At 34.2% G+C, this 23333-nt stretch overlaps 1 protein-coding gene across 3 annotated transcripts in view; it reads right to left on the reverse strand.

Moving 5' to 3' along the window:
- Positions 1-23333, reverse strand: part of CEP112 (centrosomal protein 112) — a 175157-nt gene that overhangs the window by 134373 nt on the left and 17451 nt on the right. For all 3 annotated transcript variants that reach the window (XR_012652625.1, XM_075044244.1, XM_075044243.1), the window contains 5 exons: positions 18317-18364; positions 18102-18179; positions 4739-4825; positions 2717-2816; positions 1390-1508 (listed from right to left, as the gene is read on the reverse strand). Coding sequence is in view for 2 of the 3 variants with exons in the window: in XM_075044244.1 (XP_074900345.1) it covers positions 1390-1508; positions 2717-2816; positions 4739-4825; positions 18102-18179; positions 18317-18364 (432 nt within the window). In the remaining variant the exon portion in view is untranslated. The remainder of the gene's footprint in view (positions 1-1389; positions 1509-2716; positions 2817-4738; positions 4826-18101; positions 18180-18316; positions 18365-23333) is intronic.

Raw genomic sequence — 23333 nt, forward strand, 5'->3', positions numbered from 1 at the left:
CTGCCATATACAAAATATAAGCATCACTCTAAACACACTCCTAAAAATCAGGTTAATTTGCACAAGTATGGATTTTTTTCTCTCCAACATATAGACTAGCAAAATCACGGAGGTGTCTGTGAATCCAGACCATTATTTAACAGACTTCAACAGCGTGCAGTAACTTAACAAAATTTTTCATCCAAAAGGTAAGAATGCTAATAAATTATTATTATAAGTATCATGTATATACTGTCATGTTCAGAAGATATGCTGAATTTGAGAGCCTTTAAAAAATAATCTGGGAAAATAAATAAATAAATATTTAATCTCCAAGTGTGTTAAGATATAAATAAAACCAAAAATTCTGGGAGTCTCTACCTCCTGTACAACAGACTGTGGTAATATTTGCATTATTGTCAGCAACATCTATTCAAATAACCTGCATCTATTCAAAGGAAAAAATACACAGTAGTATATAAAGTATAAAAATATTGCACTGTTAACTTTTACTATATTTCTACCATGCTTCCCACTAACCACATTTTTCCATAAGATACATGCTCCGATTTCAATTCTGTAATTTCATTAAGTTAAAATTAATATTAGCATTTTAATTTGCCTTCTTGTTTGCACACTGGCATCACTGTTGACAGTTACATCTGTAAGAACAGCACTTGCTAGGTAACTGCAAAAAGTGGGATGACCTCGGGCTGAAAATAATGCTTCTCTAAAACAAAACAAAGAACCCCCACCTAACAGTGAAGCCTCAAGGTCTTAAGCACAAAGGAGAAGATTTATGATTTATCTCTTACAAGACAAGAATTAAAACCAACACCACTTCCAGATGCAGGGCTGCAAAAAAATTAAATTTAATGGCATCCTTCATCTACGAAGGGAGGTGGGTTTGCCCTTTTTGTGACCCTCCCTATCCTGAGAGGAGTAAGCAAGACAAATACTGACAATAATCTGGACAAAGGTGAAGCTGTCTTTCAATAAACATGCTTTTCTCTCTGCTTTGCTGCTGTCTTAAGTGTAACAATAAATAAAAATACATTGAAGAATTCATGACCCAATGCAAAAATAATAGTTCAAAGGAATCACCGTGGCAGCAGGTAGCAGCAGGTTTACAGAGATTAAAATTCCGTGTCAGGTCAACCAGAAATAAACACTTCCCTATTACATCCAGAGACTTGCCAAGAGGGCCAGATCAACCCCAGAAACAGAGAGACCAGCTGGGTGGGTGTGGGTGTGCAAGCATCAGCAAAAAAGTCTTGCAGATTACTCCAGGAAAAAAAAAAAATTTGAAAGTAAAGCGTTCCTTATATTATTTTTTTTTACGTGACAAAATGTATTATCCCAGATATATGCTGTAGGAGTCTTTCAAAGAAAGCAAGTATTATTCATTACCCTTTTCTCCCACTCATTGTTCAAAGACTCATTGCTTTGCTCACACATCTTCTTTAACTCCACAATCTGCTTCTCTTTTGCTTCTCTGATGACTTGTGACTCACGAACAAGGGTCTGAACTGTCAAAAATGGAAAAATAAACAACCATTCAAGAGATACCTTTGGGATTTCTCAGTGTTGGCAACAGATGCAATCAGATTACATCAGTTTTCCAACTGACCTGGCTTTCTCATGTTTCTTGGCTCTTAAAAATACATAATGCACGTGCTTCTTTAAAATTTAGCACTTAAATTCTGTGTCACTAAAATATTACAAGGTGTTCTCTCTTCTCCACTTCATTTACAAAATATTTCATAGTCATTTTCCCTTACTGAAGCAGTAAAGATACATCAACAAAATTCTGTAACCTAAAGAAAACAGGCATTTTAAACCTGATCTTACGTGCACCCTTAGGAGGAAAGGTTCTTGTGAAGGTTGAATGCCCAAGATCTACAACAAAATTAAGTTCCCCAACTTAAACTGCAAGTGATTGCATCAAGAATTTACAGTCTGACAAATCTGGTGGAAAACAAAGCAGGTACATATTCACTTTTCAAAAGTGACTGATAATTTTCACTATCCAGCAAGAGTGTAGGTGACAAACACAACCAGTTACAGCTGAGTGCAACCACCAGCCCACCAACAGAAGCACCAGATCCCCTGTTAGACAATTTACTTTGCCAAGGAGCAGGAAACAATATACATGGAACTCTCCTTTTTTGTACATAGGTTACCAAACTTGTGTATTATTTTACACTGTGGTTTAGTTCATAGTGTAAATGGACTCCAAGGAATTCTGAAAGAAACTAACATTCAAAAACTGCTGACAAGCCACACTCAGGCCAAGTTTTGTACTTATGACATATTCAAGACTAGTACTCATGTTTGAAACCTCCTGCCGCAATAGTCCTAAATAAATAACACACTGTGGTTTGATTAAAATGTACTGAATGCAAAAATAAATTAACCTTGCGCCAGAGATTCCAAAAAGTTTGCAATAAGTGGTCAAAATACTTAGATATCAAAGAAATTTTTCTTGGTGACTCTTATAAAACCTGTAAGTATTAAACATAAGATTACACTGACTCTTGGAAAAATTGGTTTGGAAACTGGACAGCAAAGACAACTGGACAAGCCTCTAAAAAATCTAAAGAAAAAATTAGGTCAAGACTTGCAAATGAAGAGGGAAGGGACATCTGCACCTAGAAGGAACACGTAAGCCCATAGTCACAAGAAAGATGCATTAGTATACCACCATGCAGAAATCAACTGTGAAGATAAAAATCACCTTTTTTCTCCAGTTTTCTAATTGTCTCCTCAGCTTCATTTTGTTTGTTTTTGTAGAGGGACTTCAATACCTCTATTTCATCATTCTTTCTATCCAAAATCTGTAGGGAAAATTCACAATACTTTAACAAAAGTCCAAAAAGCTGAAACTACAACCAGTGCACAAAATAGTATACACTGATCTCTGTCAAAGGAGCTGCCTTCAAGAAGTGCTTAGGTCCTGAAGGACTAAGTGATTAAATCTAAGTAATTTTCACAGCTAAGACTGCCAAGTCGTAAACAAAGGATTGATTTAGATAAATGTAGGCAGTAGAGTAGATTAAAAGGAGTTTCATGTTTTAGGGGGGTCTTTTTGTTTTCTCTTAAACTTGGACAAATCCAATGTTGCTTTTGTTGAGTTTGGAAGTTTCACAGTGCTACTATTGCAAATAGAAGGATTTGTTTCCCTTTTCATGTTTATGTTCTCAATACAATTTAAAAGCATCTAAAATTCTCAGCAGGTTTAAGAAATACTTAAGTAACTGGTGAACTTCATTACACTCTTTTGTACTTCACCAATTGCAATTCTTTGCACGTATTCCAAGAAACAATGGGTTAGAATAGAGCAAGTATATGAGGTGTAACTACATCCACATTTCTGTACATGCTGATTTTGGAGAAAAAAAAAAAAAAAGCTCGATATTTGCACACTTTGAGATAGTATTTTAATTTAAACTTCGTGTTTATCTTAAACATTAAAGTCACAGAAATTTTATAAGTGCCCCAAATCTCTCATCAAACAGAAGCTTTCATCTTAAAACAATATTACTCCATCTGCATTAAATGTTTTGTGTCTTTAAAGATTAATACGACACTATTTAACCTTTTCTAAAATATCCAACATTATTAAACAACTTCAAAAGACGGAATTCTAACATCAGTTAGAAAAGGATGACAACTCAGGGGATGAGAAAGCATTTAAACTATTTCTCATTCTCACAAAGCTGTTTCCTTTAGACTCTCAGCTTTGCTAGCTAGTTATGCTTGCAGACTTTGAGAACAGATGAGCCAAATATGCACCTGACCAAATATTAACATCCTTTCAGGAGGCTTTGATGTGTCATAGTGTTGTGTCAACTAACTTCCTCCAAGTCTGTGACTCAGTCTTAAGAAACAAAACAGAGGTACTCAGTAATGCAAAGCTTACAGTAGGATAAGTCACCACAATCCCAACGCTGAGCATTTAACTCCCATTACGTTCCTGGGATCAGAGTGCTTCAGAAAGCACTTAGTACCTTGCAGAATTTCACCCCACATGTTTAAAACATGGTATTAAAAGTAACAGTATGGTCTTTGATAGTCTTTTTGTAATCTTCCCGAAAGTGGCACTACACAACGCAATAAAGACAAATCCAACTTAACCCAAAGGAAGTGTATCTGGTGTCACTTTATTGCTGTGAAGAATTAAAAGCCACATATAGCTTTAACAATGCAATAACATAAATAACGAACTGTTTATTGACCAGCCTATGCTTTAAGATACAGTGTCAAAATGGAGACACAAGAACAAGCACTATTGCTATATTAGTGGGAACACGTGTGATATACTTGATGCTTTTCCTACTGGTTTTTTTTGCATTTTGTCCATAAAAATTTAATTAAGTATTTTTGTTCACATTTTTCTATAATGTAATTGTTTTCTCTCTAAAAGAAAAATCATGAGTTTATGATTTCATCAGCATAGGGATCCATGGAAGCTGTTCAGCTGGTAAAATAAGTTGTCTTGTTCAAACAAACAAACAAATCACCTTGTATTTTCATCTACTTTCTGCAAGTGCTTTTCCCTTCCTAAGTTTATGTTATCATAGAATATTTTGCATTTCTGTCAGCTTATGCAAACTGTTACTTACAATCCTACTTTAAAGGAACATTAACTGCAATTGTGAAGAAATTAAAGTACAAATGCAAATTATTTATTGTAATCAGACTCTCTATTATTTTGTTTTATATACTGTCTTCGAAAAAAAATGCAAACACTTCTTACCTTTTGAACATCAGTATCATGCTTCTGCTGTAATTTAAGTTTTTCTTCATGAAATTTACCTTCTGCTATTTTCATTTTCATGTCCAGCTTTAAAAGCAAAATAGAACAGATATACAGCTTAATCAAAATAAAGAATAAATTACACTGATGACCTTTCCATAACTTTTAAATTAATCATTCATGCCAATGAGAAGGCAATGGGAAGTCACTAACAAATAATTGCTATTAAAAAAAAAATCTATATTCAGTTTCTCAATATTTTAATATTTATTGGATAAAACTGTTAGAAAAGATCTCAGCGTAAATTATTTATTTAGAAAATGAATTTATAAGATGTTTTAGTTGGCAATAAAACCAACTGCTACTGCCCAGAAAAAGCTATTGTCCTTTATTTAAATAAACACTTAAGAATGAAACTTTTAATATTTCTGTTAATATACCAAGTATGGTAAACTTGCTTTTATTCTTTAGGCAGGTGTTACATTTATACAAAGAATGTCCTTTGGCCCAGATGCATGTTTATTTTTGTTTGTTTTCTATTATTCAGAGATTTCACATTATAAACACATTTCCTTTTAAAGGTTACTTAGAATGGGATTAAGGATATTGCTGCTGAATTTGATTGCTAAAATACATTTCCTGCTTCTGCTTTTATTTGTCCCAAGCAGCGTACTTGAACCCCTTTGGCACAGCACCACATTGCCACTTCTTACTTGTAGTCTAAGTTTTCATCTTTAAAGTATTTTTAAATCTCTCGCATAGTTTCACTATGCCATTAAACACTGTCTTCAGGACTCTGCAAATATGATAGGTATCTTGTGTTTCTCAGAGTTTTCTAAAAAACAAAAGTGACACCTCGAGTTCTGATTCAGGCTATTCCACTTCCACATTTAATCGTTTCTACTGTTCAGAAAGCAAAGTGGACAGAAGAGCTTCCCCACAGTGATGGGTCCCAACGACCCCCATTACTTTAGAAAGGGCAGACCAAAATCCTTGGACTATGATTCCCAAAATCTCACCAGAAGACAACTGTAAGCTGTCTGTTGCCAACAGAAAAAAATTTATTTGCCTTTTGGATGTTCTAAGAGCCCCTAGTGCTGAGGTCTACCTGCCTTGGAGCTGGACATTGGACTCCCATCACCATCCAGCTATTTTCAGTTCTCCAGTTTTTGTTTAGCTCAACTAAGAACCTGACTTTTAATACTCCCAACTGACAAACTCTGAAGGAACCAACAAGCATTATTCATTCAGCTTTTATTTTTATTCCTTTGACTTATCAAAAGTAGTCATTCAAGCATGAATCTTTATCTAATATATACAAACAATAAACACATTAAAAATTAACTTTTTATATGATTACTTAGTGTACATATTTCTGTTTATTGTGACTTGAAAACGTCACTACATTACTGTGACTTAAAACATGAGCTGCAAAAATCCATTTTTGTTTTTATTTTCCAGACTCCGCATCCACTGATACCCAAAGTATACGCCTGCTTATTACGCTGTATATAAGGAGGCTACCCATCTCCCAAGACTAAATAGGTACACAGTCTTATGCAAATCATCAGGGGAAAAAAAAGTTAGATTGACAATTAATCCAAGGAAAATAGACAGTATTCTCAGCTGTCAGCCATCTCTTTTATCATCCAAAAATAAGCATCACGATAAAAAAACCATGTTCTATTCATGAAATATACACATATGTATCTATGAAAAGAAATATATGTATATATCCCTCCAACAAAGTGACATTATAGAAGAAAAATCTTAGCACCAGGTGATAAATAAGTGTTGATTAAAAAAAAGCAGCACAGTAATCCAATTCCAGACAGACAGTCTATGGACATTCCATAAAAAAAAAAATATGAAGGTCTTGTAAAAACACAAATACTAGAAACTAAACATGAGAGTCCAGTCTACTTGAATTACATTAAAAGCTTATGAATTACTGATGTATAGCTATTGCACTCATATAGCTATTAAATCTGCACAAACACACTACATTTAAAACTCATTAATAAAGTAAGAACGTCTTGGCTGATGTAAATTAATCCTTGGCGGTTTGCATCAGCTGAGATCTGGTCTACGTTTTATTATTCTATAGGTTGAAAGAACATAAAAATAAATCAAACTCTAAAATTTGTCTTGTATTAAACATGGACATATATTTTTAAGGGATGGTGATTGTTCTCAGCCACAAGGCTGTTTTCCCACAGGTTGACAGTAGAAATCCCTGTACTTGAAATTGGCTCCCACTGCTTGTCATTAATCTTCCACTTAACACCATTCTTGCACTTGCACTAGTTCTCATCAATTTTAGTTCATTAATTCATTGCAGTACTTCCAGTAGAACAGGCATCCCTTAAAATTTCACAGATTTTGGGACTACTTGCCAAAAAGGAGAGCTAGTTGCAACCAAACAACAAATGTGAAAATTGCATCCAAGATACAGAAGGCAGCTCTTAATGAAGGCAAAGACTGTAATAACAAAATAGATTATTTTTAATACTTAAAGAAAAAGTAAAAAAAAAAACAACCACCTCTTACTTGAAAAGTCCCAAAGACCAACTTCTCACCAGTTGAGGGTTGAAAAGGAGATACCTTCAAAAGCACTCAAGGTCCTCAACTTTTATAAACCTATATGAAATTCTGAAGTTTCAGCACCCCAGACATTTTCCTGCCCTATCTGCTTCATCCACAACTTACATAATTTTGTCCCTTCAGGACCTACTATATGAATAAATGTGACAAGCCCCATACTAAAGTGTTTGAAATTCAATAGCTGATGTGCACACGGAGTTTTCAGATAGTCTTAAGAGGAAAGCTGTGTTTGTAATGAGTAACATGTAAAAAATAAAATCAAATAAAAAAATCAACATTTAAATTTTATAATGGTCCCTAGTTCCAAGATACACATGTATCTTCATCACAACTTCTGGAAGTGTTAATCTGAGCATTTGCTGTAAAAATAAAGATATATTGATTTAAAAATCCTACACTTACAATCCCTTCTGTGGAAAACCGCTGGAAGAGCCAGAAAGCATAACAACAACAAAACAGCATCATATAGCAAAGCTTGGAGTACTGGTTTCATTTATAAATCTGCTTTTTGACCCACCCTTTGTGTAAGGCAGACTTCCAATCTCACCACATATGTAGATAAAAAAAATTGAGTCATGTAAACACATTTTAAAAAGTGATCTCATTAAGGCTGGGGTTGAAGTAAATGGGCTCATCACTTCACAACTGGGAGTGAAACTTCTCCCCTTCCATTTCAAAGTTTAAACACGTTATTAAATACTAATTTCAATAAAGGAGTATCTTTCAAATTAAAACCATGCAAACTGAGTCAACCACATATCTGTAGTTACTAAATGTCAAACCTCATTTGCTAAGTTCGTCTCAATTTCCTGTGGAATAGTGCTTTGTAACTTTATGTGCTATGACTCTATAAAGTGCCCTTTGCACTTCAGCTTTACTTTATTTATTAAACACATATTGAGAAACAAAATAACCTACAACAGTATCAAAGACCTTCATAAGTTTTAGAGAAAACAGATAAAAACAACTTAGAAAAGTCATTCACCTTGTTAGAAGTTACTCACTGTGCTCATGCTCATCAGTTTTAACACCTTTTATTACCAGTTAAGAGGCAGCAGAGAACATTAAATTTATGGCATGTTACCATTCAGACAAAAAAAAAAAAAAAAAGTGTAGATATTTAGCTATAGTTGAGAAGTTTGCAACTATGTATGAAATGCAGCCCTTGCTGTTGCCTGAACATCATTCCTTTGGATTTCTGTCATTGTTTATTCTCCTTACAAAGAGTATGAGGCAATTAAACCCTAAGGCCATGTAAACAATACTGATGTCAAACATCTGTGCTGTCCCTGTTATTTAAAGCCATGGAGGGTGGTATCAACAGAACTGCTTTTATGTGCCTAGTCACACTTTCTTCCTAATTAAAAAAACAAAACACCACCAAAACCAGCAAATAGTTACCTGAAAATGGGGTTTCATCGTATCACTATCCTGTATTTTCATAGCTCAGGTTAGGTGCTATGAAAATTTAAATAACTGTCAAACTTAAACCGATAGAGTTTAATCTGCAACTGTCATAAATCTTTGGGGGAAAAAAAAAAGGTGGTATCTCAGTTTTTCATGACAGAAGACAAACATTCACCTTGTCATCATTTACAAAAATTTGTAGAAATATTTAAATACTCGATTTAAAAGTAAATCAATAAGTAGACTAACAATATTAATCAGAGATAGCTTTGAACTACTGATCACTGTTCACTTGTCTTCATTACAGGGATAACCCTTAGGCCAGAGGTGGCATCCTGAAAGTTTAACATCCATCAGAGATTTTTTCTGGATATTTGACAAAACAGTACTTGTTGATTGCCAGATTTTTTCCAAGTCTACGAATATATGGGGGAGGGAGGGAGGAAGCGAGGAAGGGGGAGAAGGATGTAAACAATAAATGAGAACTTCAAAGTAAGAACTAACAATGTAGAACAATGACTTGTATATCTCACAATATACGACAAAACTTATTTGTCTTGGTGTTATGCAGCTGCTAAAAAAAAAATCAGTGCACAATACAAAGCTTTGATATTCTCACAGAAGAAAAAGCTTTCTTAAAAGAAAAAAGTTTCTTAAAAAAAAAAAACAAACAAAACAAACAACAAAACCAAACAACTAGAACTTTCTACCAAATCATGTTTACTCAATTTTCACATCCAGGGTTAAAAAAATAAATCCCGATAATTTATACAGTGGTTTAAACTATACAGGCAGGCCAAGGCAGGAGATACTGTACTTGCAAAACATTCAAGATTTATTATACATAAAGACATGCTGACTTCAGACAAAAGTAATTTGGAATAGTGTGTCTCACATCATAATTAACAAGGTATTTTTTTTCACTGTGTTATTACTGTATCTTATATTGTACCCTCAAAAGTTTTTAAGATCAGCTTTGAGGTATATTAATACTTGTAACATTTAGAGCAATTTAAGAGTCAGAATAACCACCTAAACATCTAAAAGAAAACCACTGGTGGTGAAAAAAAGGAAACAAATTCATACTTTATAACAATTTATTTCAACAGAAATTTCTACAGTAAATATAATATTTAATCATATTGGAACTAATCTTCCATTTTCAAAACTGAACTGCTGAAAAACTTGCACTGAGTTTACAGCATGCAGAAAAATACTGTTCACTTCCAACTTCATTGCATTTCGATGTCTGTAACCAGCACACTTGCCACATGACATATAACTTAATATCGCATCTTGTATTTAATAAGTAGCTTCTACCCACTTGCTCAAACAATTTTGAAGATCAATATCTACTCCTGAAGTGTTTTTAACTGAAGAGAGAAATGCATAATAGTATGAAAAGAAAGCAAGAAGGGTAAAACGTGTAAGATGCATACAGAAATACACCTCATTTTTCACACATTGATGAACATGGTCACCGTATTCCCTTCTCATGACAGCCAAGAGTTGGAAAAATCTTGACAATTAAAACAAGCAAAGTACGTTAGGAGAGATGTTCTGGGTCTATAGCAAAGTGACATGTGCATATCATAAGCAAAGCATCAAATACGACCACAGGTCTTAAAAGCACAAACGGATTTGATTTCCTTGCAAGTGCAGATGGTATTCTAGGAGTACATTGTACAGGAGAGTTTAGTGATCAATATCCAAAAGACAGACAAGAGAAAAAGTTATTTTCTAGAAGAGTTAAGACCCTCAAACCTGTGTTGTTCACTTAAACTTCTTAGAACAAACCTTTCTGACAGATAACAGGTGAAAAAGTCTCAAGTCTGGAACAAAACACCAGACCTGATGTGGATGACCTTGTGCGTAAGAGTTCACCATAAAACGCCAGGAAGGCTAAAACCAGGAGAACATTTAAGCTGTGGCAAGGTAAAGCAATGTAGGTCTACAGACAAGCTTGCAGCCCTACCAAAACTTCTTACAAATAAGCAAGGTATAAGGATGAACGTTTTGTTGAGAAAAAAATAAATTACATTGCTGAGAAGTTTGCTTTTCTTCACAGGTTAAGATTTCAAGAGGCGCTCCAGATACAGAAGCAGTTATCTGCTCCATCTCCCTAAGGTTCAGCTTGGTTTCCTTGCTAAATGGAATTCTACAGAATAAAGAAGGACTATTTTGAGTATTTGACATAAAGAATTTTTATGATATGCAAAGGAGATTCTTTTAAGTAGCAAGTGCCATTGTTTCTCACTGTTTCAGATGCAGACATTTCCCAAAAATATCCTGGAAGGGGCAGGATGGATGGTATTGTGTAGTTTTGCCACCTAGCTGGTTTTACTTGATTGGAATTTCCAAGGCTCTATCAGACTTCAAGAACAAACCTTATAAATTAAAGGAAGTCATAAATAATATTTTTCCTAGTGGAACATTGCACACAATAAAAGCAAGTTTTCCACCTGGGATTCACATTAATGTTGGGCTTTTTTCCTGATGTTTGTGCTCATCCTCTGAGTGTAACACAGAATTGTAAAAAAATAAATAAATTTATAACTACATTTTGAAACAGTAGAACATTTATTAACCACTCCAAATTCTGCATTGAATATCATCAATATTTCATCCAATGCAATGCCTTAGGTGAAATAAATGTCTTGTAAAGTCTCTGCTGCAAAGAGCTTACAATCTGGACAAACCAGAGACAGACTGAAAGAAAAGCAGTATCAAACAAGTGAAACATGCAAGCCATAAATTAAAATGTAAAAAGACCCTTTATAGACATGGCATTTTGCCCAGATTCAAAGGTTCCTCCACAAAAGTCTATGTTTATGATCTGGACTTTATTATTTGACCTGACAAACATTTATACTTCTCTCCACATATCTAACCTTCTTTGTATCTTTACTCTTTAAAAATAGTACAACTGCTACTTTGAGTTATAATATCTCTAACAGAGTACTCTTTGAAGAGAAACTAGATATTCACTTAAGTAAAAAATTAATACGGCATCGCCCCACTTTTTTAGGCATTAAAAATGAAAGGCTTTGTCCTAAATCAATTCATACCACTTTTATCCCGTCAAGAAAAGTCTGACTTTTTAAATTACACTGAATATTAATACACATTTGCTGTATACAGAAAAATAATTGAATGGACAATTGTTCTTATTCATATGTAAATGTCATTAGCCTCTTTCAAGAGAGAACAATGTATTTTTCATAGATTTCCAAGTTGGGGGTGGTGGGAATAGGGAGAAAAGCGTACAGCTTTGTATCCCAACAACTGTAATAACTTGAAATGGTATTTTTACTCTAAAGGATGTTTTATATAGCTAATAAACATAACATGCATATTAGCACATACAGCACATCATATTACTTAGCAGCTTTATTTGGAGTGGCAAGTGTCCCACTTCCATATGCAACAAATATGTCTACCACTAGTAGTAGAGACTCTAACACCAGTAAGTACCAAAAGAAGTTGAAAATGTGTTTAGAAATTGTGAAAGCTTATACATGGTAATAACTTATTAGATGCCATTTCATAAAAGACAGCTCAAAAAATGCAACAAACTGCATCTTTAGTTGCCAGCACTAAAAACTGAACCCAGCTGAACCTTGTGAACATGCAGAAATCACACTGATTTCAAAGGAAGTTAGTAAAATCTGAATATAATAAAATAATATACTACTTGAAAACTTCATATAATTCTGCATAGTGCCAAGTCCAGTGAAGTAAATAGTCTTTTTTAAATGAAAGTAAATGTAGTAAATGAGTCGGTATACACTGAGTCATCAACACTTTTTTCCACAGTGATATTCCTTTTTTTTTTTTTTTTTAAATATGTTGTATTTCAGCAGCAACTGAACTTTTTACACTCATTTTAGGATCTGCTAAAACAGTCACTAAAACTGTACTACATTTATTTCACCGGTGCAACATGTAGCAATAGCAGTGTATAGTACCTACTTTTCCTAATGTCTTTTCTCCCTTAAAAACCAGGATCTATACAAGTAAAAAAAAAAAAAAAAAAAAAAAAAAAAAATCAAACTTAAAAAAAAAAAAAAGACACACACCATACTTTAGACACATACACACTTTGAGGTAGAGATTAATCATGCAGCAAAAGATTAATTCCCAGCTGCTTGGCAACCATCTGGACATTCTACTGGTTAAAACACTAGTTTGAATTGCTAACCTACCTCTTTGATCTTTCTCAATGTCTCCAGCACATATGTGCAATAATTAAAGACATAGTTCACAAACTATTGCAAAAAAATAAGTATCTGTGCATGTACATATATATCTCCATGACCAGACCAATTAGTATTGGAAATTATAAATCACAAGTCAGTTTATGAAAACATGTCTCATCCTGACATACACTGTATGTCTCACACCAGTCTAGCAATAAAATAAGGTTTGGGTTTTATTACATTACATTCTGAAGAGTTATCAAAGCAAGACAGGATGTGATTTCCTCACACAGAAGACAATGGACAACTTGCATATGTTCTTAGGAACAGGACATTAATCAGCCAGGAATCTTGTTAACAGAAATCAAGATTGCTGCTTTTCTAAATGTGAACTAACAGATTACTATTCAGAATGATTACTTGGTGGTGAAAAATCAGTTTACAACTGAATTCTCAATATAAATCAGACACTGCATTCAAAATAGACATCAGGTTTGTGGATAAAAGGAGAAAATTCAAATGAACCAGAGAATATTCAAAGTCATAATACATGCTGCTTGGAATATTTTTAAAGGGAATAAAACAGTATTTCAGAACCAAGTTGTCACAAGAAAAAAGTTACGGAAAACTGAAAATCACAATGAAAGCAATAATTATGTCATATCTGCCTTTTTGCATTTTCTTGCCCTTCTGGTGGGCCACACTTGTGTGAACAGAATTCAACATGCATGCTTACATTTTAACAAGAATGTTCACCAGAATTAAAAACCTTAACAATTTTTACCCCTTGGAAAACAGCAAGATGTTTATGAGCAGAAGTACAACTCAGACAGTTCTGGATGACCAGGACAACAAAAGAATGGGAACAGTAAAGGAAAAGAAGTGGAAGTAAAGAACAGAGGGATCAGGAAAAAAAATATTTCCAACACACAAAGCTCCCATTACTGTAAGATTCAAGTTTTGGACCCACCTACAGATGCCTTTGCAACTCAAATGCTTTCAGAAAGTCCATCAAAAACGTTCTCCTCCTATTATTAATAAATACCTCTGAGCTTAAAAAGCATAAACAGGATCACCAGCCCCATTACATGCCTAAGTAAGTTCCTTTAGCTGTATTCAGCTCTCCCAATTCCATACACATATATATCTATATCCAACTACCAAGTAGATTTAAACTGTAGAGACATACATACACATGAGCACACAAACCCTTTTATTTCATTATAATATACAAAAGAACAATACTGATATATTTTGTCACCATTCTTGGAAGATATGAACAAAATATCTGTTTACACTGAGGAAAAAACGTCAAATCCATGATGTAGCTAAAAGCACAATAATGTTAATTTTACATTGGTAAAAGCTCAGTTTAATTACAAGAGTCCTCCTTTTAGGATACTGTCTCCCCATTAGTTTTATTTATTGCTTTTAATTTGGCACGCATTAAACGTTTAATTCATGTATTTAAATACTTTGCTATAGAACAGAGCAATTAAGAGGAAGAAATCAAAACCAAAGGGGCAATGCTCACTGATCACCATCTCCTCCTAACTGCAGGGACACATATTTTTATCTTCAAGTGTTCTATTTTTTTTATTCCTCTTTTCTATGGTAACACCAACAAGTGTTATTCATTCTCCTTACCAAGTTCTACAACTTTCTTTCCTCCACATTCTATGTATGGTCCCTTTTGGGGAAAATCTATATCACAGCCCTTATGCAATTCTCTCAATTTCAAGTTATTATCTCCTGCCAGATAAGTGAGAAGCACATTAAATCTGCTGCTTTCAACACTTTAAATTCTGAACGCTTTTAGCCAGACCAAGACTTAACTATAACATCATCACTGCAGCATGCTGATTTTATCTTAACGTAAATATATCACTAGATCCCAACTTTTGGTGCAGTAAAACTATATTTATGGCTTGATGATCTTTACAAACAAAATAGGTTTGTTTTATTAAGAGGCTGCATCTTCAAGATAGATTTCTTGAATACATAAAAAAACCCCAACACTCTTCATCTTACTTCTTGTCCTCAATCCATGAAAATGCATTTTCATTTTCAGGGGGAAAAGATGTCTTTTCCCCCCATTCTCTACACTCTAAGTTATCTTTCACTACCCAGCTCATCTCTCCTTTTCCCTGGGCATGTACACTCTCTTCCTCAGTCCTCATTCCACATGACAAATTGGTGGAAAGAATCCTGCAGGTATTCTGTATCCTCTTCAAAATTCACCTATTGCCTTCTCCAGAAGTACTCCTCCCTCTCATTGCACTGCACTAACTACTACTCCAGCTGACTGTAGGAAAGACAACCATTTCTGCTGGACTGCCTTTGTATATAAGAAGCTAGAAAAGCACCCATGCTCCAGTGTCCGAAGACTTTAGGTTTCCAAAAATCAAAACACAAAAGTGACAGAACAGTCAACAAAAGCATTGGAAACACTCAATGTTCTCAGTTAACCCAGACAGATGAAGCTTTATAATACAGTTACTGCACAAAGCATCGAGCTTGCCAGTTTGCCTAAAAAAATTTATTTAAGAGTTGGTATATAGCTCAGTACAAATTTATGCCTGGTGTTAATTATAACCTTCAATTTAAAAGAATAAAAAAGAGAAAATTATTTCCAATACTCTTGCCTCAGTTTTTAGGTTTCATTTGCTGAGTCTAGATAAATAAATATCTTTGCTTACAGAAATAAAACGGAAGGAAATTGAGAAAAATGCTAAGAAAAATTAAGACTGACAAAAAGAAAAATTAAGAAACAGAACTTCTTTAAAGAAACAACAAAATTTCTTTCAAGGATACACCAGATAAACTAGTTGTTAGAGAAAGGATAACAAAACATCATATTTTATTAAGATAGCTAAATTTGCTTTTTAGTTCCAGAAGAATTTCAAACCCTTATCTTAGCAGTGGTATTGATTCTGTTTTTCTGAAGTATCACAAATATTAACTTCTTCCCCCCCTCCCCCGCTCCATGGAGTATTGGGTGGCACTCAGGATGACCAAAGGTGAAGTTCAAAGGGATGCTTTTTCCTATTTATCAAGATAAGCCAGTCATGCCATCTGTTCTGTTTTGCTGTTCTGCTGAAAACTGATCTATTCCTGTTTTGTTGCATCTTCCTTGTTTGAACCCATGACTTTTCAGTAATGACAGTTTCCCAAATGGTTTAATCCATGTCAGAAGTATTTGGGGAAAATATGACTAAAACCCACTGCCTGATGATATTCACATTTTCATAAATCTGTGATGTGGTTATCATTCAAAATGGCCATCTGTTTAGCATTACAGAGTCAAAACAGGTGCAGGAATGGTTTATGAACAAAGGTCTAAAGGTTAAAAGCAAAAAACCACAGTTATCCTATTTTATGTTCTCCCATTCTACTACAAAGAGGTCGAAAACAGTTAAAGGTTTACCAAAACCCTTTTGTACAGCACTATTTTTCTGTTAATACATTTACATTCTATAAACAGAAAGGCTTTATTCTTAATTGAGCTTCACAAACAAAATACGATGAAAACACATTTAAGTTTTCTACTTAATAGCACACACATGGTGATTGTGAAACACTGTCTATAACCTTTCCAGTTTAAACTAGCCCACAGTCGAGTACCATTAGCAAAAAATACTGGATTTGTACTGTGTGGTTTAGAGGATTTTTCCACTGAACTAGCAAAGTATTTGCTGAGTATTTTATGTAGCTACTTGGCATGCATTCCTGTTTGTTTAATTTGAAAATATTATTTAAATGACAACATTGTGCTTTCAATTTATTTATTTTTTGGTCTATTTTTCACATCTTATGAAACCTCGTGTCATCCTGAGGCAATGGTGGTTTGAATACTGTCAATACAAAAGAACAGTCAATATTAGACCAGAGCAGAGAAAGTAAAAGGCACAGGTATCGTGCAACTGCCATGTCAGGCTGCTTGTTTAAGCATCAAATTAGACTGCCAGCTATCAACATAAAGCAGACTTACATATACATTACTTAATTAACAATGGAAGTATCTGCAAACCAAATTTACCTTCCCCTGTATCTCGGTTAAAGATGTCTTCTGAAATGTGTCAAAAGTAACTTTAGGACAGTTCTAATTCATACGCGTCCTTACAACATACCATGTAAAAGGAGGGATGATTTCATGGTTTGCAGCAGATGCCCCTTCCTTTCCAACTCGTATATATTTGGAGTCCTATGTAGGTCTAAGTACTTGTGGATAGCTAGGGAACTGTGAACATATGCCTCAATTTTCCAAGAGCATATGGCTGAAAACAGAAATTTGAAGGGCAGACACAGAAGAGTGTTGGGGGTTTGTTTTGTTTGGTTTTGGGCGGTTTTTTAAATCTTTTTCATAATACATGTTGAATTTTCTTTTCTGAAGTCTGGTCCACCAGACCATTGATTCGCTGACTTTCCAAAAAAACACATGTAATGCCTACGTGGTTTCAGAAGAATCTGAAATATCTATGTGCTAAACATAGTATATCTGAGTTTTATCTCATGACGGATGTTTTAAATAAACTGAGTAATTTATGACAAAAATATCATAGGCATTCAACTTCCTTTCAACTATGAAAAACATGAAAATGACCACAGAACTTTACTTTTGTACATGTTCAAAACAAAATAGCACAGTATGACAGAACTAGATAGGCAAGCTTTGACAGCAATCTCACCAATTAACAATGTTCAAAAGAAGTAATAAAAAAACAATATGAAAAGAGGATTGGAGCTAAATGAGGCAAATATAGAAATAATGTAGGTCCTAATAGAAATAAGGTCTAGATCTGCAGATTTTTAAAGGTATGTAGAAAGAAAACAAAAATCCTCACTTAATCAAGGGTTCCATTGCTTCTGTTAAAAGGTAGTTTGGAAAATTCCTAGAATTCAAACTCTTCTACACCAAAAACTCTTCAAAGGAACAGTAAATGTGTTCAGAAAGTCTTTTTTTATTCCCTAAGTAACTGGGAAATACATTATGTATTTAATGAAAAGCCCTGTCACTTCAGCAAAAATTCTCTTACATGAGATTCTCTGCTGTAACAAACTGCTTTGTGAATATCCAGTTTCCAAAGAAAATGCCCTAACTTACTAATTTGAGTGCAATTTTCTTTTTCTAAAAAGACTGAAAAAAATCTTACCTCTTTTTCATGCATTCGAAATAGTGCCTGTTCATCATGAAAAGTGCTACTTTTTCCTAGGCCAATTTTGGGCGTCATCTATTGAATGAGAAGTTCAAAACAATTTATTAAGTTCAAAGCAGTAACTCCAAGTAAAATCAGTCCTAACGAGAAATGAAAAATATTAAGCACCTTTGTTCACCCTTATAAAATATCAAGGGAACATAAATACCTACCAAAGACACTGGCATCGGTTTTTCTCGCAAATATCTTGGATTTTCTAACTGAAAAACAACAAGTTAGAGAAAAAGTAATCATGTCAGCAATGTGTTATTATTTCTTACAAACAGTAAGAAATATCTGCAAATATTCAAAAAGTTTGTAAGGACAACTTTGGGTGCATACTTTGAAAGGTAATCTGTATCAGTGAGGGTATACTTAACACAGTAACTACATCACTGAGAAGAATAACAATAGAACAGATTTAAGCTTGCCTTTGGACATACACACCAGTTCAAGAACTGCTTTTCGCTAGAAAATTTGACTATCTGCAAGTCACCAAAACAGCACCATCTCTAGATACTTGGCTGTAACCTAGAAGTAACACACAAACTAATTTTCCTCTGCATAATTCTTTGTCATTTAGAAGATTTCAATGATCCTTAAGAAAAGCACTCAGCAGAATGCAAAGGTCCAATAGCATACTACTATCTTTTATAAGTTATAGAAATAGCAAATCTTCATAAGGGATCATTTTGTTGGACATGACCTACTCAGTAAGTTTTAAAATTTTAACGTTTCCAAATGCAAATGGATCAAAAATTGCACTTTTTTTTCCCCAGACCCCTGTGGTCATAAAATTTCCATCAATGCATGTTTTAAAAGAATTTGGCAGCTAAATACATAGCTTATGCAAAAGATTTCCAACTTTATTGGATAAACTTTCATTTAAATCAGTGCAAAGCTAGAATAAATTTACAGTTTACAATGAATTTAATCTAGTGATTTTGGAAAAATTATAGTTGAGTGCATTGAAACTATATCCACACACGTAAGCCATAGAGACAAAACATAAGGAAATAATTCATTAACACTACTGTATAATTAAAGCAGCTCTTTTAATTGCCATTTTTAAGAACTGAATACAAAACATTGTTCACAACCCACTTCCTCTATCTGACAGCTATATCTTTTTAATTTTCTCAGACGATGAGGCTCAAACATCATATCACAGAGAATGCATAACGCCCAAGAAAAGCTTTCGAGGGTATAATCTTGTAAAATGTGGCAGTGAGATTTGGAATAAGAATGTGACTGCAATACACATCTTACAACATTTAGTCTTTTTTTTTTTTTTTTAAAGATTAAATTGATCTATGAGGCATAACAAATATATCAAATGCTCGGCCTTTCTCAAGTACTATTAAATAAATCTGTGTGTTGAATTTATCAGTGAAAAAGAGGTTTAATCCCTCTGAAATCTCAATTTGATACAGTATTATTATTTATTTCCTGTCCTAAAAGGTTATGTAGGATTTCTATATGCTGTTGAAGAGTCATATCTCACCCAGAAGTAGTTGTAGATATTTGCATGTTTAACACATACATTCAATTTCAATGAAAAGTATTATCTAATATTTTAATACTATAGCTGAAAGTATAATAAACCCAATTATTTAACAAATAACCTCTTTCTCTTTATTGTCAGTGAGTTTACTAAAACAGATACATAAAACTTTCTTCCACATAAAGCATCCTGGGCTGTTTTTATTTGGGGGGGGGGTGTCTTGTTTTTTTTAAATATGCCACAACGATTAGCATGCAAAAAACACAGGTAGACATTAGTGACTAAAGGAATCCCATATGCACCTACTGAAAAAAAAAAAATCATTTTGAACACAGAAGAGGAGATCAGTGAGGAGACGATACAGGAGTGAGAATATCATGGAGCATTATCCACAGAAGATAACAGGGGGTGGGGGGTGGGGGGGGTGGGGATCAAGAGAGAGAGAGTAGAAAGTACAGAAATTCTAAACCAGAAAAATTTAGGAGGATTTTCTTTGTCCTACACATTTGTACCTGCAATAGTATTTCCTATCAAAAATCCTCTAATTTTACTAGTAGCATACTCCTCCTTCTAGCTCATTTCGCCTGCTTCCCCATCCATCCCACATGCCTAATCATCACCAGTACAGCTACCCAGGACTGAAGGTGGCTTGCCAAAAGTTCAAGGTAGAACCTGACCTAGCTCCCCAGAAAACCAAGCAGCAGATAACATTGAAAGCCTTCACCAATACCTGGTGGAATTTTGAGACAGCTAAGGCTGCAGAACCAGGCTTTTCAAATTTCAAAGGCTTCATTATTTTCCAAAAGCCTTCTCTCTCATGCAAAGTGAATACAATCAACCTTTAGTTTTGCTTTTATAAAGCTAAAAATTATTGTAAATATTTACAATTAATTCAAATAGTTTATCTGACCATGAAATTAAGCTGTTTACAGTATTCATTTCAAAACCAATCTAAAAAGCTAAGGTATATCCTACTTGTTTATGAGAAATAAGGAAAGTGTGTCTCTAATACTTTGTATGGCCTAAGCCTTGCATTTTTTGATTTTGTAACAGCAGCCATATGTGCTTTGAAGTTAAATGTTCCCACTTTGTTACTTGTTGTGGATTATATCCACTTAAACTGATCTGTAAACATTTAATGCCTCAACATTCATTCTTTTCATGCTGGTCTTCTGCAAAACTTCTTGTTCTCAAAATTATACCACATTAAAGAGGGAATATCACAATAAAGAATGCTGAAAAAAGAAAAAAGCTTGTATTTATGAGAAACATGCAAATTTAAAAATAATAAGCAAAAGGTCAAAGACAAACCAAAATACATATGTATGAAACTGAAGGACTGCCATGAGAACAGTAAATCACATGCTTTTTTAAGAGTATGAACCAAATAAATGTCATCATGAAAGACATCTTTATTTGAACTAGAATTGAACTGTAACTCGTAAATACCACTTCTTAACAAAAATGGCATTTTGAATTTCTTTGTAGAAAAGATTTTGGATTCTCCTGTTCTATTAGGCAGCCAAACAGACAACAAACCATGGTACAATTTGTGAGGACTGGCATGATCGCCTTCTAGTACTTGAGTCCTCATAAACCAGAGCTGGGAAGGCTCTGGATGATCAGATCACCTTCAACAGATCCCTATTACTTCACAGAAATAATCTACTTCATGAAAATATACTTATTTACCTAAGTTGAAAAAGGTATGGAAGAAATCTCCATAAACACCTAGATTCCAATACTGAATTTGAGGCAAATTAGCCATCATTTTTAACTTCAGTATTTTCAATTTCTATTTATTTTAACAACACCTGAAGCGGTCAAAACTAAACATTTTTGAAGTATATAATTTCAAAGCTACCAATGCAAGCAATGAGTGAAGCATTGATAAAAGTAAACCGAGCTGAAACAGTTTCCCACAAAAGCAAGGACTGTGTAGAAAAAGCACAATTTGGAGCACTAAGTACTTCTACAAGACTCATCCTCAAAACATCAAGTATACTTCATCCCTTGGGCTGAAAATAGCGTACAGGCATTATATCTGTCATAGTCCAGAAACTTATACCAAAGTTTCTGGTCTGTTGACACAGCAAATACCACAACAATGACAATGTTAATGTTATGCTTCCATTCTACCTCTCCCGAAGTCACATTTCATTCTTTGGAAGATGTTTATCAAGGCATACTTATCTTCAATAATGCACAACCGTAGCTTATTACGGTTCAGCAACAGAGTCAGAAGGTATGCTGTATATATTAAGATTCAGGAAAAAAAACACATTTGGATCAGTAGGGTTGTTGCACATTCCCCCTTAAGCTTCTTCAAAGACAAAATGTGATTGTTTTCAAAACAAGGATGGAAAAAACACACATGAAAGAGTTAAGAACACTTAAGATTTTGAAATGGTAAACAACTAAACTGAACCTTGCCCTAAGTTCTTACTTTAATCTAACAAACCCAGCCAGCCAGCATGTTCCCTACAGAAATAACTGCTGAGTAGCTTCAGGAAATTTGAGTAAGGACATTCTTATCTAACATCATAATTTGTAGGGAAGTTCACTTTAATGCTGCTTCTGCAGTCTTAGTGGAAGGACATTAAAGCACATGAAGATTGTTTGTCAGCATGGAAGTTGAATTTATTTTTTGAAGTCACAACACCACTTGGAGTTCACTGTGGGAAAGTTTTTACAGTGTTGCTGCCCTCCAACGCCACAACATATACAGTAGGTATGTTTATAGTAAGCAGACAGACTAAGAAACCAAACAAAAGATAATCAAATGGTTTGTACAGAAATGGTTGAGCTTAACTAGACTGGAAAGACACAGGCAGATGTGAGCCAAGTACACAAAACAGGCATAACATATATTGTTGCTGTAGCCACCCAAGAATTCTCTATGCTTGCATCTGCTTTAACCCTGTGTTACATATAATTTCTCCAAGAAAGGAGAACATAATGCAAGCCACTGACCGTGGAATTTCTCTGGACTAAATTCTCTAAAACCTTTATTAGGCAGTAACATTTCCCATGCTAAATTCTTCTGGGCAAGACTTGAGTGTCCAAGTTCTTTGTATTGAAGATCCTACGTCAGTTCTGGTAAAAGCTAAAGAGGTAATTCTTGTCCTGGCTGAATTCCAGTGATGAAAAATTATGTTCTCCTTGATAAAAAAATCCTTTGTTTTTTCTCCAGGGTACAGCCTCTTTGTATGCTTTCTACCTAAAATGAAGTGCTGAATTTCCTGGGATGTTTAAAAGAGTTGCTTTGTCACACCTAAAATTGGCTACAATTCAGTGACAAATCAAACTGTATCAGAAGCATCATAAAAAAAATATATAGGCAGGTCAGGTGAGAATATGCAGGGGTTTAATTCATCATTGTTCCTTTACATAACTTAGATTTTGTATCCAAAAACTGTTTGTCTACAATCTAAAAAGCTTAACAAGAGGAAAAAAAGAAAAAAAAAAAAAAGGCAGGTTTAATTCTGTTACCCAGCAAGCTTCTTTTCCTGACACTACATATATTTCACAATATTCAATTATTTTTTGAGACATAACTAAAGGGAAGGTGAGGATGTCCCATTTATGAAGCTTACTAAATTTGCAACAACATGCAGAAGTTTATTGACGGCTATTAATAAGATAGTTGAGGGATTTTTATTATGTTCTAAAATAGCTAAAGAATG

Source organism: Buteo buteo, chromosome 13 (assembly GCF_964188355.1).
Source record: "Buteo buteo chromosome 13, bButBut1.hap1.1, whole genome shotgun sequence".
NCBI classification, from domain to species: Eukaryota; Metazoa; Chordata; class Aves; order Accipitriformes; family Accipitridae; genus Buteo; species Buteo buteo.